Raw genomic sequence first — 19,429 nt, forward strand, 5'->3', positions numbered from 1 at the left:
GTAGATTCTGGATATTAGCCCTTTGTCAGATATGCAGGTTGCGAAAATTTTCTCCCATTTTGTAGGTTGCCTGTTCACTCTGATAGTAGTTTCTTTTGCTGTGCAGAAGCTCTTTAGTTTAATTAGATCCCATTTGTCAATTTTGGCTTTTGTTGCCATTGCTTTTGGTGTTTTAGACATGAAGTCCTTGCCCATGCCTATGTCCTGAATGGTAATGCCTAGGTTTTCTTCTAGGGTTTTTATGGTTTTAGGTCTAACGTTTAAGTCTTTAATCCATCGTGAATTAATTTTTGTATAAGGTGTAAGGAAGAGATCCAGTTTCAGCTTTCTACATATGGCTAGCCAGTTTTCCCAGCACCATTTATTAAATAGGGAATCCTTTCCCCATTGCTTGTTTTTCTCAGGTTTGTGAAAGACCAGATAGTTGTAGATATGTGGCGTTATTTCTGAGGGCTCTGTTTTGTTCCATTGATCTATATCTCTGTTTTGGTAAGAGTACCATGCTGTTTTGGTTACTGTAGCCTTGTAGTGTAGTTTGAAGTCAGGTAGCGTGATGCCTCCAGCTTTGTTCTTTTGGCTTAGGATTGACTTGGCAATGCGGGCTCTTTTTTGGTTCCATATCAACTTTAAAGTAGTTTTTTCCAATTCTGTGAAGAAAGTCATTGGTAGCTTGATGGGGATGGCATTGAATCTATAAGTTACCTTGGGCAGTATGGCCATTTTCACGATATTGATTCTTCCTACCCATGAGCATGGAATGTTCTTCCATTTCTTTGTATCCTCTTTTATTTCACTGAGCAATAGTTTGTAGTTCTCCTTGAAGAGGTCCTTCCCATCCCTTGTAAGTTGGATTCCTAGGTATTTTATTCTCTTTGAAGCATTTGTGAATGGGAGTTCACTCATGATTTGGCTCTCTGTTTGTCTGTTATTGGTGTATAAGAATGCTTGTGATTTTTGTACATTGATTTTGTATCCTGAGACTTTGCTGAAGTTGCTTATCAGCTTAAGGAGATTTTGGGCTGAGACAATGGGGTTTTCTAGATATACAATCATGTCGTCTGCAAACAGGGACAATTTGACTTCCTCTTTTCCTAATTGAATACCCTTTATTTCTTCTCCTGCCTAATTGCCCTGGCCAGAACTTCCAACACTATGTTGAATAGGAGTGGTGAGAGAGGGCATCCCTGTCTTGTGCCAGTTTTCAAAGGGAATGCTTCCAGTTTTTGCCCATTCAGTATGATATTGGCTGTGGGTTTGTCATGGATAGCTCTTATTATTTTGAGATACATCCCATCAATACCTAATGTATTGAGAGTTTTTAGCATGAAGCATTGTTGAATTTTGTCAGAGGCCTTTTCTGCATCTATTGAGATAATCATGTGGTTTTCATCTTTGGTTCTGTTTACATGCTGGATTACATTTATTGATTTGCGTATATTGAACCAGCCTTGCATCCCAGGGATGAAGCCCACTTGATCATGGTGGATAAGCTTTTTGATGTGCTGCTGGATTCGGCTTGCCAGTATTTTATTGAGGATTTTTGCATCAATGTTCATCAAGGATATTGGTCTAAAATTCTCTTTTTTGGTTGTGTCTCTGCCCGGCTTTGGTATCAGGATGATGCTGGCCTCATAAAATGAGTTAGGGAGGATTCCCTCTTTTTCTATTGATTGGAATAGTTTCAGAAGGAATGGTACCAGTTCCTCCTTGTACCTCTGGTAGAATTCGGCTGTGAATCCATCTGGTCCTGGATTCTTTTTGGTTGGTAAGCTATTGATTATTGCCACAATTTCAGAGCCTGTTATTGGTCTATTCAGAGATTTGACTTCTTCCTGGTTTAGTCTTGGGAGGGTTATGTGTCAAGGAATTTATCCATTTCTTCTAGATTTTCTAGTTTGTTTGCATAGAGGTGTTTGTAGTATTCTCTGATGGTAGTTTGTATTTCTGTGGGATCGGTGGTGATAACCCCTTTATCATTTTTTATTGTGTCTATTTGATTCTTCTCTCATTTCTTCTTTATTAGTCTTGCTAGTGGTCTAACAATTTTGTTGATCCTTTCAAAAAACCAGCTCCTGGATTCATTAATTTTTTGAAGGGTTTCTTGTGTCTCTATTTCCTTGAGTTCTGCTCTGATTTTAGTTATTTCTTGCCTTCTGCTAGCTTTTGACTGTGTTTGCTCTTGCTTTTCTAGTTCTTTTAATTGTGATGTTAGGGTGTCAATTTTGGATCTTTCCTGCTTTCTCTTGTGGGCATTTAGTGCTATAAATTTCCCTCTACACACTACTTTGAATGTGTCCCAGAGATTCTGGTATGTTGTGTCTTTGTTCTCGTTGGTTTCAAAGAACATCTTTATTTCTGCCTTCATTTCATTATGTACCCAGCAGTCATTCAGGAGCAGGTTGTTCAGTTTCCATGTAGTTGAGCGGTTTTGAGTGAGTTTCTTAATCCTGAGTTCTAGTCTGATTGCACTGTGGTCTGAGAGACAGTTTGTTGCAATTTCTGTTCTTTTACATTTGCTGAGGAGAGCTTTACTTCCAAGTATGTGGTCAATTTTGGAATAGGTGTGGTGTGGTGCTGAAAAAAATGTATATTCTGTTGATTTGGGGTGGAGAGTTCTGTAGATGTCTATTAGGTCCACTTGGTGCAGAGCTGAGTTCAATTCCTGGGTATCCTTGTTAACTTTCTGTCTCGTTGATCTGTCTAATGTTGACAGTGGGGTGTTAAAGTCTCCCATTATTATTGTGTGGGAGTCTAAGTCTCTTTGCAGGTCACTCAGGACTTGCTTTATGAATCTGGGTGCTCCTGTATTGGGTGCATATATATTTAGGATAGTTAGCTCTTCTTGTTGAATTGATCCCTTTACCATTATGTAATGGCCTTCTTTGTCTCTTTTGATCTTTGTTGGTTTAAAGTCTGTTTTATCAGAGACTAGGATTGCAACCCCTGCCTTTTTTTGTTTTCCATTTGTTTGGTAGATCTTCCTCTATCCTTTTATTTTGAGCCTATGTGTGTCTCTGCACGTGAGATGGGTTTCCTGAATACAGCACACTGATGGGCCTTGACTCTTTATCCAATTTGCCAGTCTGTGTCTTTTAACTGGAACATTTAGTCCATTTACATTTAAAGTTAATATTGTTATGTGTGAATTTGATCCTGTCATTATGATGTTAGCTGGTTATTTTGCTGGTTAGTTGATGCAGTTTCTTCCTAGCCTCGATGGTCTTTACAATTTGGCATGATTTTGCAGTGGCTGGTACCGGTTGTTCCTTTCCATGTTTAGTGCTTCCTTCAGGAGCTCTTGTAGGGCAGGCCTGGTGGTGACAAAATCTCTCAGCATTTGCTTGTCTGTAAAGGATTTTATTTCTCCTTCACTTATGAAGCTTAGTTTGGCTGGATATGAATTCTGGGTTGAAAATTCTTTTCTTGAAGAATGTTGAATATTGGCCCCCACTCTCTTCCGGCTTGTAGAGTTTCTGCCAAGAGATCCGCTGTTAGTCTGATGGGCTTCCCTTTGAGGGTAACCCGACCTTTCTCTCTGGCTGCCCTTAACATTTTTTCCTTCATTTCAACTTTGGTGAATCTGACAATTATGTGTCTTGGAGTTGCTCTTCTCGAGGAGTATCTTTGTGGCGTTCTCTGTATTTCCTGAGTCTGAATGTTGGTCTGCCTTGCTAGATTGGGGAAGTTCTCCTGGATAATATCTTGCAGAGTGTTTTCCAACTTGGTTCCATTCTCCCCATCAGTTTCAGGTACACCAATCAGACGTAGATTTGGTCTTTTCACATAGTCCCATATTTCTTGGAGGCTTTGCTTATTTCTTTTTATTCTTTTTTCTCTAAACTTCCCTTCTCGCTTCATTTCATTCATTTCGTCTTCCATCACTGATACCCTTTCTTCCAATTGATCACATCGGCTCCTGAGGCTTCTGCATTCTTCACGTAGTTCTCGAGCCTTGGCTTTCAGCTCCATCAGCTCCTTTAAGCACTTTTCTGTATTGGTTATTCTAGTTATACACTCATCTAAATTTTTTTCAAAGTTTTTAACTTCTTTGCCTTTGGTTTGAATTTCCTCCTGCAGCTCGGAGTAGTTTGATCGTCTGAAGCCTTCTTCTCTCACCTGGTCAAAGTCATTCTCCATTCAGCTTTATTCCGTTGCTGGTGAGGAACTGCGTTCCTTTGGAGGAGGAGAGGCGCTCTCCTTTTTAGAGTTTCCAGTTTTTCTGCTCTGTTTTTTCCACATCTTTGTGGTTTTATCTACTTTTGGTCTCTGATGATGGTGATGTACAGATGGGTTTTTGGTGTGGATGTCCTTTCTGTTTGTTAGTTTTCCTTCTAACAGACAGGACCCTCAGCTGCAGGTCTGTTGGTGTTTGCTAGAGGTCCACTCCAGACCTGTTTGCCTGGGTATCCGCAGCGGTGGCTGCAGAACAGTGGACTTTTGTGAACCGCGAATGCTGCTGTCTGATCGTTTCTCTGGAAGTTTTGTCTCAGAGGAGTACCCGGCTGTGTGAGGTGTCAGTCTGCCCCTACTGGGGGGTGCCTCCCAGTTAGGCTGCTCAGGGTTCAGGGGTCAGGGACCCACTTGAGGAGGCAGTCTGCCCATTCTCAGATCTCCAGCTGCATGCTGGGAGAACCACTGCTCTCTTTAAAGCTGTCAGACAGGGACATTTAAGTCTGCAGAGGTTACTGCTGTCTTTTTGTTTGTCCGTGCCCTGCCCCCAGAGGTGGAGCCTACAGAGGCAGCCTACAGAGGTGAGCTGTGGTGGGCTCCACCCAGTTCGAGCTTCCTGGCTGCTTTGTTTACCTAAGCAAGCCTGGGCAATGGCGGGCGCCCCTCCCCCAGCCTCGCTGCCGCCTTGCAGTTTGATCTCAGACTGCTGTGCTAGCAATCAGCGAGACTCCGTGGGCGTAGGGCCCTCCGAGCCAGGTGCGGGATATAAGCCCGTCGGAAAAGTGCAGTATTAGGGTGGGAGTGACCCGATTTTGCAGGTGCCATCTGTCACCCCTTTCTTTGACTAGGAAAGGGAACTCCCTGATCCCTTGCGCTTCCCGGGGTGAGGCAATGCCTCGCCCTGCTTCGGCTCGTGCATGGTGCGCTGCACCCACTGTCCTGCGCCCACTGTCTGGCACTCCCTAGTGAGATGAACCCAGTACCTCAGATGGAAATGGAGAAATCACCCGTCTTCTGCATCGCTCACGCTGGGAGCTGTAGACCGGAGCTGTTCCTATTCGGCCATCTTGGCTGCCCTCCCCCTCAGCTTGGTTTTAATAATAATAAATACTTATTTTATAAACTCATGTTGAGAAATAGTGATGAATCTTTCTAGGACAACAATGTTAAATCAGATTGTACATTCATTCTGTGGAAACGTTGATTGGGTCAATTTTCTGTTCGCTATAATAAATCTATTAATAGATGAAGAGTTTTATTTGTATGTGCGTATGAGTCACCAGAAATACTAATTTAGAATCTACTATACAACCAAGCAGTTTATTATATATTTTATATATGCTATTTCAAAACAACCACAAAATAATTATATTCTATTTACCTGTTGCATCTAGTTAATGTTCCCAAAAAGTTTACTATGATAAAATTTTAACACACAGAGCAGAATTGAAAAAATCCATATACCCGCTAACATATACATATACCCATAGATCCATTAAGTTACACATATTCACTAATATTTTACTATTTCTGTTTTATATCATCTTTCTCATCTATCCATTCATCCATCAATCCATTCATCCTCCATGTTATTTTTATGCATTTTAAATTATATTACAGACATCAGTTTACTTTCCCCTCAATACATGAACAAGCTTAGCATTAGAGTTTAGTATTTGTTTTTGTTTGTTTTGAGACACAGCCTCACTCTGTCACCCAGGCTAGAGTGCAGTGGCACAGTCATGGCTCACTGTAGCCTTGATCTCAACCTCCTGGGCTCAGGTGATCCTCCCACCTCAGCCTCTCAACTAGCTGGAACTACAGGCACATGCCACCACACCCAGCTAATTGTATTGTTTGCAGAGATGGTGTTTCACCATGTTATCCAGGCTGGTCTGAAACTCTTAGGTTCAAGCAGTCCTCCTGCCTTGGCCTCCCAAAGTGCTAGGATTACAGGCATGCACCACTGCACCCAGCCTAATATAGGTTTACACTTAATTTTTTCTTTGTACAACATTTTCATAAAATGAAATGCACAAATTTTAAATGTCCATCTACATATTTGTTGAATTTTATGTATGTATGTATGTATGCATGCATGTATTCACTTATTGTAATTTGACAAACTATGATTGTATATATTTATGGGGCCAAAGTGATGTTATGATTCACGAATACAATGTGTAATAATTAAATCAAGCTAATTAACATATCTATCACCTCAACTACTTATTTTTTTTTTTTGTGGTGCAAACACTTGAAATTTACTCTCTAAGATTATTTACTCTCACTATTATTAAGTAAATTCACCATGTGGTGCAATAGATCCCAATAAAACTCAAACTAACTTACTCATCCCATGTAACTTGGGCTTTGTACCCTTTGACCATCATCTCCACATTTTTCCTACAGCTCCAGTCACTGGTGACCACCATTTTATTCTCTGCTTCTATGCGTTCAATTTTTCTAGATTCCACATATAAATGAGATTATGCAGTATTTGTCTTCCTGTGCCTGGCTTTTTTCATTTGGCATAATGTTCTCCAATTCCACACATGTTGTCATAAATGACAGAATTTTCCTCTATTTTAAGGCCGAACATTATTCCATTGTGTATCTTTACCATATTCTCTTTATCTATTCATCTGTCGATGGACGCCTAGGTTGATTCCATAATTTGGCTATTGTGAATAGTGTTGCAATGAATATGGGGGAGGAGACATCTTTCCCACATAGTGGTTCCAAATCTTTTACGTAAACACCCGCAAGTGGAATTGCTGGGTCCATCCATTGAGCTCTGGCAAATGCACATATCTATAAAACTCCTATAAAAACACAGAACTAACACTCAGAAAAGTTCTTCATGCTTCTCCTGAGTCAATTCCTCTCAAAATCTGTCTTGGGAATTTTTTTTTTTTTTTTTTTTTGCCGTAGATTACATTTGTCCATTCTGGAAATTTTTAACACAAGAATCACACTACATGTACTCTTTTGTGTAAGACTTTTAAAATTTAGCATACTGATATTGAGATTCATTCATGCTGCTGCATTTATCAGAAGTTTGCTTTCTTTATTTTCTTGCAGTATTCTGTTGAATAAATATACTGCAGTTCGTTCATCCACTCTCCTATTGATAGACATGTGGGCTCTTTTCAGTGTTTGGCTATCATTAGTAAAGCTTCTATGAGTGTTCATGTACAGCCTTTTTATAAACATATGTTTTCATTTCTCTTTGGTGAACACCAAGGAGTGATATTCCTGAGTCACAGGATATGTATATGTTTAGATTTATAGAAATCTGACAGATTCTTTTCCAAGGTGTTTGTCAAATTTTAGTAACTACCAGCAATGTATGAGAATACTACCTGCTGTATGTATTCTTCATCATTTTATATTGTCACTTTTAAAAATTTTAGCTATACTAGTTGTAATATTTAACTATTATTAAATGTTATGTTTCCTGTAGAAAACTTTATGTGCTTACTTGATCATTTGTATATCTTTTTAATCTTCAAATATTTACCCATTTTTATTGGATTGTTTGTCCTGTTATTATTGAGTTCGAGGAGATTTTTTTTTTCCTCACTCTGTCATCTAGGCTGGAGTAGAGTGGCACGATCTTGTCTCACTGCAACCTATGCCTCCTGGGCTCAACTGATTCTTGTGCCTCAGCCTCCCCAGTAGCTGGGACTGCAGGCATCCACCACCATGACTGGCAAATTTTTTGTACTTTAGTAGATATGGGGTTTCACCGTGTTGGCCAGGCTGGTCTTGAACTCCTAAGCTCAGGCAATCCACCTGCCTTGGCCTCCCATAGTGATAGGATTACAGGCATGAGCCACTGTATAATTTGGAGACCAGCCCTTAGTCAAATATAGTTCTTGTCATGTTTGTTCCTGTCTGTGACCTTTTAATTCATTTTTAAAAATTGTGTCTTTTAACAAGTAAAAATTTATCATTTTAAATAAATTTTAATTTATCAGTTTCTTTCTTTATGGTCATCATTTTCTAGGACCTAAGAAAAATTGCCTAACTGCAAATCACAAATATATTGTATGTTTGCTTCTAAGCTCTTCATAGTTTTAGCTTTTAGTTTTGGTCTGTTATGACCTTAAATTTGTGTATGTGCATATGCGTGTGAGTGTGTGTGTGTGTGTGTGTGTGTAATTTTCTGGAGAAGTCAATATTCTTGTTTTTCCATATTTATAGGCAATTATTCCAGTCCATTTTGATGAATTGTCTTTCTGGTGCTATTGGATTACTTTGGCACCTTCGGCCAAAATCAAATGACTATTTCTTGGCTCTCTATTCTATCTTATTCATCTATTTACAGTCTGTAAGCCATGGCCAAACTGCCTTGATTACTGCAGCTTTTTAGTATACTTTGAAGGCACAATGTGTAACTCTTCTAATCAGAATTGTTTATTTATTCTAGGTCCTTTGCATTTCTATATAAAACTTAGAGTCACCCTGGCAATTTCTATTAAAAGGCCCGCTGGAATTTTATTGAATTTCATTTTAACTTACTGACTCTATAGATAAGTTTGGAGAGAACTGACATCTCAGTAGTGTTGAGTATTCACGTTATAACTCATCTACTTTAATGTTTATCAACATCTTTTAAAGTTTTCAATGTGGAGCTCTCACCTGTCTTGTTAAATTTATTTCTTTATATTTACTATTTGTGGTGGTTATATAAGCTGAATTGTTTTTATTATTTCATTTTTCTATGATTTGTGTCTACAATATAAAAGCAAAATGGATTATTTTATATAGGCTTTGGATTTCAGAAGCATTACTAAATGAATTTATTGATTGTTTTGTAGAGTACTTAGAAATCTTCTAGGAAATTTACCATCTTGTCATCTGAAAATACTGATAGTTTTGTCTTCCTCTCTGATTATTCTTTTATTTTTATACTTTATTTTATGACAATGGCTAGGACCTTCATTACAATTTTACTGGAATGAGTGAGGGCAGCCTTACACTTTTCCTGATCTTAAAGGGAAAGTGTTCAGTATTAAATGATTAATATGACAGTACCTGTAGATTTGTCATTGATATACTTTATCAAATTAAAGTTCCTTGAAAAGTTTGCTGCAAGTATTCTGTCTGAATCCATTGAAATGTCCATATGGCAGTGTACACTGATTTTTGTTCATTATACCTTATATATTATTTTATAATAAATTATTTTATTTAATTTGCCAATATCTTATTAAGGGTTTTTGAAATTATGTTACTGATGGCTATTCTGTGTTTTTAGTTTTTGCAATAGATTTGTCAAATTTTGATGATAGATTATGTTGTGCTTCTGAGTTGGGAAATATTCTCTCCTGTATTTTCTTAAAAAAGTTATTTTCAAAGTGTTTGACAGAATTTACAAATGAAACTGCATGTGCCTTGAGCATATGTGTGTGTATGTGTAGGAAAGAGGTTTTATAACCAATTCAAGTTTACTTATAAGGGGTTATTCAAAGTTTCTATTTTATCATGCATCAGTTTTAAATTACAGTTTTCAAAAAAAAATGTCTATTTCACTTAAGTTGCCCCCTTTTTTGGCATAAAGTGTTTCATAATATTATCTTATAATTTTTAAAAATGTAATAATTTATTTAGTGATAACTCTTTTTAACTTTCTATTATTGGTAATTTGGGTTCTTCTTATATGATCAATCTAAAAGGGGCTATCAATTGTCGACCTTTTATTTATTTAGTTATTTTTATTTTTTGTTTTTGAGACAGAGTCCTACTGTATTTCCCAGGCTGGAGTGCAGTGGTGCAATCATGGCTATTGCAGCCTCAACCTCCCAGTCTCTAGGCATCCTCCCACCTCATCCTCCTGAGTATCTGAGACTGAAGCCATGTGCCACCATGCCTGGCTAGTTTTTTAAAAACCTTTTTGTAAAGATGGGTTTTCGCCTTGTTGCCCGGGCTGGCCTCGAACTCCAGGCCTCAAGCAATTCTCCTGCCTTGGCCTCCCGAAGTGTCAGGATTACAAGAGTGAGCCATCATACCTGACCTGATTTTTCTTTAGCTTTGTGAATAATTGTAATTGGTTGTCTATTTACTTCACTGATGTCTTTTATCGTTTGTATTATTTTCTTTATTATTCTTATTGAGTGTTTATTTTTCTCTGGTTATAGAAATATTTAATATTTTCTAAGTATTTAAAATATTGAAGTCATAGCATTTCTCTCAAGTCTTCATTTAGATACATCTCAAAAGTCTTGATTTTTTTTTTATCGTTCATTTCAAAATATTTTATTTCTTCTGGGATTTCTTCTTTGAGTCATGAATTATTTTAGAGCATGTTATTTAATTACCAATGTTTGGATTTGTTTGATTTTTTAAAATGTATCTTTGGGCCAATCATTTGTGTATTTTGCAGTTTGTTATCTGATATTAACACAGCTATTCCAGCTTTATGTTTACTATATAAATAAGATACTATTCTTTTATTCATTTCCTTTCAACATATCTGTGTCTTTACATTTAAGATGTATCTTTTGTAAGATGGAAATTAGTTTGGTCCTGATTTTTAATGCCTTCTAATAATCTCTGATTTTTAATAGGAATGTTAACATTAACATTGAATGTTAATGTTATTGTTTTTTAATAGGTTAACATTTAATGTTAATGTTACCATTCCTATTAACATTACATTAAATGTTATGATTGGCATGGTTGGAATTATTTCATTTATGTTTATCTCCTCTGTTACTATCCTTTTTCCTTTGATCTTTGGCTTACTTTATTTTTCACTTTCCCTGCTGGCTTCTTATTAATCTCTTAACTTTGTAACAATGACTCTCTACATTAGATTTAATTTTCATTTTAGAGATTGCAGCATATATTTACAATTAATCATTAAGTTATAGTTAATGTCATGTCATTTTATGTGAAATGTAAAAACATTGCAATAAGTTCATTTACAGACACTCCTTATTTGTGAAAAGTTGCCATATATATATACATATATATACACATATATATGTGTGTGTATATATATGTATGTATGTGTGTGTGTGTGTATATATATATATATATATATATATATATATATCCCATGATGCATGGCTATAATTTTGGCTTTAAACATTTATATGTATCTTATGCAAAAATATGTTTTAGTTTATTCATTTATCACTTCTTATCTCTCCCTTTTTGTTACAGGTTCAGTTTTTTTCATGTGTTACAATTTCATTGAGACTAAAGAACTTTTACCAATTTTTGTAGCATAGATCTGTGGCAAAAATTCACTTCAGTTTTATTTTATCTGTAAGTCTTTGTCTTCCTTCTTGAAGGCTACTTTTGCTGCATATAAAATTCTGGGTTCGCCAATTTTCTGTAAGCTCCACCTTCTGGGTTCACGCCATTCTCCTGCCTCAGTCTCCCGAGTAGCTGGGACTACAGGCACCCACCACCACGCCCAGCTAATTTTTGGTATTTTTAGTGGAGACGGGGTTTCGCCATGTTAGCCAGGATGGTCTCGATCTCCTGATCTCGTGATCCACCCGCCTCAGCCTCCCAAAGTGTTCGGATTACAGGCTGAGCCACTACGCCCAGCCGATTTTCTGTATTTTTTTAAGAAAAGATGATAACTGATGATGTTCTCCTCTCTTCTGGCTCACATAGTCTCTAATGGAATGTTAATGGTTGTACAAATTTCTGTTCCCCAGTATGTGTCGTGTTGTCTTTCTCTTGCTGGTTTTGAGATTTTGTCTTTATTTCTGATACTCTGCAATCCAACAGTGAAGTGCAAAGGTGTGACTTTCTTCACGTAAATGCTGTTTGATGTTTTCTGAACTTCTTGAAATTATAATTCATGTCTTTCTCCAAATTGGGTTCATTTTTTGCTACTACTTTTCCATTTTTTTTCCTGATACCCTTTCTCCACTTTCCAGCACTCCACTTAATCAGTATGTTAGTCTTTTGATGTAATCTACATAGCTCTGAAGCTCTTTTTTTTCTGTCTCTTTTTCAGGTTAGGTAATTTCTATTAATCTCTCATTGAGTTTGTCAACTCTTTTATCAGTTTTGTTCTTATTTTAAGGATATCAAGTAAAACTTTTATCTAGGTAGTTTTTAGCTGTAACATTTTCAATTTGTTTTTAAAAAATATAATTCCATTTATCTGCCACAGTTCTACATTTTTGCATGCATTGCAAATAACTTTCTTTTACTTTGCTAAGCATAGTTATAGTAGCTGCTTTAAAAGTCTTATCTGTAATTTCAACTTCTAGATTAACTTGAGATAAGCCTCTGCTGATCATCTTTTCTCTTGACAATAGTTCAATGTTTTATGTTTCTTCATTGTGTAAATTTGAATTATGAACTGAACAATCTGAATGTTGTGTGAAATGGACTCCAAATTCTGTTACGTTCTGCTGAAGAGTTCTCATATTTTCATTTTATTTGGAGATTAACTTTGTTGGACTTAAACGGCAAATTCTGTCTTTTGGGTGGCATCAAATTTTAGTTCAGTTGTTTTATTCTTAGCATGGCTACTTTTAATCTATCCTTCACATGTCATAGTTCAGGGAAAATTCTGAATTTGAGACTGAGTTTGTTTACAGAACTGAGGATTCTCCCCGCTCTCTCATTTTTTTCCATGATTACTGTGTACATTCCTGTTACTGTGATTACTCCAAACTCTGTTATATGGCTTTTCAAATAAGAACAACTGTGGTTTTCTAGCAGAGTTTTATCGGTCCTCTATAAGGCAGACTTCAGCCTGACCTCAAGCTAAATGCTGTAAAACTGGAAACTTCATCTTATGCTGTGCCTTCTTCACCTCTCATGCTGTGCCTTCTCCCCTGAGCCTCCTTCCCTTTCCCAAAGGATGCTGACATCCCGTCAGAGTCTGCCTGCTTTTGCTCGGTACCTAGATCCTTTAGGTACTTTCTTTTTATGTATTATCCAGAACTAAATATTTATACATGGAATGTCTGTCTAGTAGTAGCTTATTCAGCCATAGCAGGAATGAAATGCTATATTTAGTTCATTTTAAACATTAGTTCACCATTTATTTTTTTGACCACTCCTAATATTCCAAATACTATCTTAAAAACTGGAAGACACAAATAAATAAAAATGAAAAGTCCCTTTCCTATGGTAGTTCACAGGTAACCTTTGAAGACTGACATGAAATACATCATGGGTGAACAAATGATAATTGGTACACCAAATTGGGCATGTTTTCTATTAATGTATACCCCTTAATCTAAGAGTAATGTTCAAAATTTGGAATATTTGGAGTAAAAACAGCAGCAACAGTAACAAAAAATGAAACAAAGAACATGTAATAGCAGCCACATATATGGCCAATGTAGCCTCGAATGCTTGTCTTCACCTGTACAGAAAAAGTTTGCTACATTTTTATTATGTAGCAAACATGAAAATGAATATCCTTTGAAGTGTGAAATACACCTTATGAAGGGATCTCAAAATCTGCTTGATGGAGTCAGGATGTGTGTTTTGCACTGAGTTTTGAAGAACTTCTAGAAGATTCTTATGTTCAGGTTGGGATCAAGAAGTGGCCATGGGTAGTCCAAAAAGATGTTCAAGAAAAAATTATTCAGTGACAGTTGTTAAAGCACTGTAAGGCAGGCTTTATTCAGGCCCATCACTATAGATATAGAGACCACTGCAATGGTAGGGTCTTGCCATGGGGGAGAGAGATTGGGTTCAATTCCAAATACAGCATGGGTAGTGTGAATTTATTATAATTAATACATATTACTTTTATCTAAATATGTAGCTGTTAGGTTACTATATATTAAGATGTACTCGCCACATATATCTTATGATGTGATGAATATAAGACATATTCATCACATATATTAATGCATGTTTTTTGCATTAATTTTGGTCTCCGATTTTTGCTTAGATAACATTTTCTCCAAGCTATTTAAAAAATACTGCTTTGCTAAAACTGCCAGAATCTATTTTCTAGCTTCTCTACAGTCTTTATGAACCATGATATTTAAGTAGAAAGGCTCTTCATATGAGTGGGCTTGATTTTGCTTTACTACTTCTAGCGGAAGAGGATCTTGCTGAGATTTGGAAGCAAACTGGACACTTCTCCATCACATTATAGGTTTTATCTGTCAGGTTTTTAGAACGAACAAATCTCACCACCTGTCTGCCCTCTTTTTCAGGGAGTTCCTAGGCTCAAATTACAGTGAAACATTCTACTCCATGAAAGGAGAAGCGTTCACCAGGCATCCTCAGATCGTGGTATCTTATGGAACTTTACTGTGTCTCTTCTCTAAAAGCAGTGTTTCCTGATGTGATTTTGAAACCCTGTTCCAGCTGTACAAGCTGTTTCAGAAAGTACTACAGCAGAAATAAGCTCTGAATTGATTACTCTCACTGAAAAATTATAGTATAAAAATATGATTGTGTGGACCCTAACCTCTTACTGCCTAACAAGCAAATCAATGACTGCTAATATATCTTTGCTTTTCCTAAACTGATTTCTATACACTCAATATGGTGTTAAGTCTAGGAGAGGGTAAAGCAGGACACCAAAAGCACCTTATGAGGCTGTGATCAAGCTAAACGGATAAAATCTGAAGCTATGAAACAACTTTAAAATCTCCATTAATTGATCCTTATGTGATTCTCATCCCCTTGCCCGGTTTTTCTGACGCACCAATGTTGAGGTCTTTTCTTCAATCCTCAAATGAATTTTTGTTCATTTATTATTATTATTCCATTAATTTTAATAAAATCTAGATACAGATTTTATTTTTACATCCCCATTGCTTTTTTCCAAAACATGTCCTCTGTAACCTTCTACCAAGAACATTACTTTTACCAAACCTATACATTTAAAAAAGTATTTCCTCCATTTAAAGCAATGGTGAACTTTGTTTTGTTTTGTTTTGAAACAGAGCCTCACTCTGTTGCCAGGCTGGAGCGCAGTGGTGCAATCTCAGCTCACTGCAACCTCCGCCTCCCAGGTTCAAGCGATTCTCCTACCTCAGCCATCCAAGTAGCTGTGACTACAGGCGCACGCCACCGTGCCCAGCTAATTTTTGTATTTTTAGTAGAGGCGGGGTTTCACCATGTTGGCCAGGATGGTCTCGATCTCTTGACCTTGTGATCCACCCGCCTTGGCCTCCCAAAGTGCTGAGATGACAGGCGTAATCTACCACGCCCAACAGCAAATGTCAACTTCTATGAGAGCTAAGTCTTCATGCAATCTTCAAAACAGGACAAGAGGAAAACTGGGTAACATTCTTTTATGCAGGGGGTGGGTTATTTGTGAGGGTGTGAGGTCCCTGGAAGACCACAGAAAGTGTCATCCATAGGGAGGATTTTAACACATGGAAATGATGGGAAAAATAATTACCTGATTGGACTACCATGGGCAGAGCATCAAGTAGGGAGTAATAAAGACACCAACTTGATTGAAACAGAGAGGCTGGAGAGAAAGGCTAGTTTCGCAAAAATTTTAGGGTGGATTAAAAAGTAATATTTCTAAGGAAAAGGTCACAATTCTAAAACTACTGTCATCATTAACAGAATATTAAATTTGTAGAGGAAGAATCTATACTTTGCTTTACACAAAATAATCACATAATTAAGGTAAAATGTCTCTGAAGCAGGCTCAAATATTTCCAAATGAAAGAATTTAATGAATGAATGCAGAACAAACATCAATGCAATTTGTCAAAATAAAACATTGATATATTCTGAACAGAAAATATTTAGATATTAGTATCTATATAAAATCAATATTTATACATATAGTAATAGAGTCTTCTTCTATTTTAGGATCATTGTTTTTACCAAGGATCCATAGTACACGAATATGATTCAGCTGCCAGTATCAGTACGTGTAATGGTCTAAGGTAATGCAGAATATCTTTCTTTTTCCTTTATGAGTTTTCCTACGGATTTTCAAAGAAGTTAACTTTGTTGATTTTGTTTTATCACTCCTGGTATATAGAAAAATTAATGAGAAAAAAGCTGCTGTGCATTTTTAGCAGTTTCAGCTGTAGCCTATGATTTACATTTTGACAAAGAGATGTCTAATGCATACTCCTGAACAAGACAAGCTTTGCAGTATATGAATAAGGGATTCATATTTGGAAGATTACTGAAAATCATTTAGTCTGGCCTCTCATTTTATAGATCAGGATACTGACTGAAATTAGAAACTTTCTCCTGAATATTCCATTTGCTAGTGGTAAAATTGAGTCTGAAACCCAGGTCTTTTGAATGCTAGTTTTGTGAATTCCCATTATGCCGTAAGGCTTGACTCATTTAGCTTTTTACTAAATTGAGCTGTGTTTGCAGCCTCTTGAAAGTAAAAATTCAGAAGTAAAGCCTATAGTTCTCTATAGATCATAGGCTCATGGACAAAGAAAGATGATGTGGAGAGGTAAAGAGGAAAAGAACAAGGAAGTTCTGTCTTTAATTATGGGAAATTTACTTGACTAGTTCTTAGTGTTTTCAACAATGAGAACCCCTTTAATGACACAGTTACCACATATTAGTATTTTTACTTTCAAATATTTACTTTCATATATATTCCATGTCATGATAGACATAGAAACTCACATAATTTTTGCAATAACTCTTAAGACTTGACAGCGGTCCACAACCACCAGTGGGACTTGCTACACTACCTGTACTCAAAGCAGATATTGGACTGTGAAACTTCTGAAAATCTAGTAAGTTGACTCTTAGAAAAAAGTATTGATTCAGTCAAAGGCCTCATATCATCACAGTTCCTTACCACTGAAAGCACCCTCCTACCTGTTCATGAAGCACTGGCTTTGTGGTTTCTCTTTCTTGAAAAGACAAAGTCAATACAATGAAATAGAGTAATTATAGGCCTTGAATACACATTGTGTTCCCGATTTCTACAGGGGATTCTTCAGAATAAACGACCAAAGATACCTCATTGAACCAGTGAAATACTCAGATGAGGGAGAACATTTGGTGTTCAAATATAACCTGAGGATGCCGTATGTTGCCAATTATTCCTGTACAGAGCTTAATTTTACCAGAAAAACTGTTCCAGGGGATAATGAATCTGAAGAAGACTCCAAAATAAAAGTGAGTACTTTATTATTATCTTTACCCCAAATGAAACACCTTTTATTTTCTTGATGATGTCTAGGGATAAAGTATGAGTCCAGTTAGTGAAATATATGTGCTACTTTGAGTCTGGCACTTCATCTGATATTCGAAATTGGAAAACTTTTTTCTTATCTACGTAAAAAGTGTTTATTTCATAGAGTAAATCTCAGTTTGTTTCATCAGTTTCAAGAAAGGATGACTCTACAATTCTATGTATAGATTGATAACATTGGGGCTATGAGTAGTTGGAAATAATGAAATTTTCAATGTCCTAAAACCTAATCTAGAGATAGTGTCTTTCCTTGTCTTCTCTGCCATTTTTTTTTGCAGAGTTATTGATGACAAGCTATGTTCTCCCCTTTTTATCATTCAAATGTTTTAATGGTGAATGATGATTAAGGATAAAACAAGTTCAGTTTTTGGTGGGATGGTTGTATAAATGTAGTCCTTGGACCTTTAGGCTTTTCTATACAACTAATCCATATCCCCTTAAATTCCCAGTGGATGTTAGCCTGTAAGCTACATGGTTGTTTTTCTTCTTCATATGTCCATGATTCGTACAGTGTCTGACACATACTGTATGCCTAATGGATGTTTCCTGATTGAATAAATCAACAAATAAATGATTACTTAGTCCATAGAAAAATGATTTAGCCAAATCTTTGAACAATTTACTTCTGGTTTGTACATACCTCAGCGCATGCACACTGAAAGCTGAATACTTAGAAGAATTTCCTGGTATTGGTGTTTTATAGACATAAAAGATTGACCAGGCATGGTGGCTCATGCCTGTAATCCCAGCACTTTGGGAGGCTGAGGCGGGCTGATCATCTGAGGTCAGAATTCGAGACCAGCCTGACCAACATGGTGAAACCCCATCTCTACTAAAAATACAAAAAAACTGGCCAGGCAGTAGTGGTGTGCGCCTGTAATCCCAGCTACTTCGGAGGCTGAGGCAGAAGAATACCTTGAACCCAGCAGGTGGAGGTTGCGGTGAGCCAAGATTGCACCACTGCACTCCACTCTGGGTGACAGAGTGAGACCCTGTCTCAAAATAAAAGTAAATAAAAATAAATAAAAAAAAGATCTATGATTAGCAAAATTTATACATGTTTGGTTGGAATTGAGACTACTGAAAATTAGAAAGTTGGGAGGCAGGGGAAGGAGTACAAGAAATGCAGTCAGTCCTATTGGTCCATCTTATGTTTTAATTCTCAGTTACAGATGGATGTTTTTCACATGAGCTTACTAATGAAGCACTTACTCAGTAAATGAAAAAAAAAGAAAAAACCTGAATGTTAAAGTATGTGTTTATGATTATTTACAACTCTTATTTGACCTGAAAGCCTAAACAAAGCATTAGGAAAAAGCTAATGCATGCTGGGCTTAACACCTAGGTGATGGGTTGATAGGTGCAGCAAACCACCATGGCACGTGTTCACCCATGTAACAAACCCACACATCCTGCACATGTACCCTGGAAATTAAAAAATTAAATTAAATTTTAAAAAAGAAAAGAAAAAAAGAACAAATATAAAATACTAAAATCCAATGTATAGGACCCCATGTTTAATCATATAGATCTCATTTAGATAAATTTGTATAATTTTTATATATTCATATGCCTCCCCATTTTGTATCAATATCAACATTTCTTACCTTGATAATACTAGGATATTTTTTCCAACTTAAAGGGTTAAGATAAAAAGTGTTAACTATACTTCAACTGAATTTTCCCTAAATTTACAGGGCATCCATGATGAAAAATATGTTGAATTGTTCATTGTTGCTGATGATACTGTGGTAAGTTTTCAATAGAACATTTCTCTCTTTATTCTTCCTTTTGGAACTTGCAGTTATCATTCTAGCATAGAGAGAAAGGTATTCTAATCAGAGTTCTATTCTAGGCTCAAAGTCCTATTTTTAGCTTCCCAAAACGGACATACATAAGAGATTATGGGGTCCTTTGCCACAATAGCAGACTGACCCAAAATAGAACACCCCTCCCCATTAAGAACATATGGAAATGCTGAATGACATACAAAAAGTTGAAAATATTTTAGCAACCTGTTGTTAAGCTCAAAAGAAAAAGTGGAAAAATCTCCAAGTACTAAAAATGAAGAAGAAAATCTCTATCAGAACAGTGAGTAAAATTTAA

The 19,429-nt window shown here is 36.5% G+C and overlaps 1 protein-coding gene across 1 annotated transcript in view; it reads left to right on the forward strand.

Annotated features, from left to right (window-relative positions):
* Positions 1-19,429, forward strand: part of ADAM7 (ADAM metallopeptidase domain 7) — a 68,655-nt gene that overhangs the window by 8,490 nt on the left and 40,736 nt on the right. Inside the window, exons 4-7 of the mRNA XM_519664.8 lie at positions 14,334-14,412; positions 15,958-16,034; positions 17,058-17,247; positions 19,021-19,074. Of these exons, the coding sequence (XP_519664.5) occupies positions 14,334-14,412; positions 15,958-16,034; positions 17,058-17,247; positions 19,021-19,074 (400 nt within the window). The remainder of the gene's footprint in view (positions 1-14,333; positions 14,413-15,957; positions 16,035-17,057; positions 17,248-19,020; positions 19,075-19,429) is intronic.

Source organism: Pan troglodytes, chromosome 7 (genome assembly GCF_028858775.2).
Source record: "Pan troglodytes isolate AG18354 chromosome 7, NHGRI_mPanTro3-v2.0_pri, whole genome shotgun sequence".
In the NCBI taxonomy this organism is placed as follows: Eukaryota; Metazoa; Chordata; class Mammalia; order Primates; family Hominidae; genus Pan; species Pan troglodytes.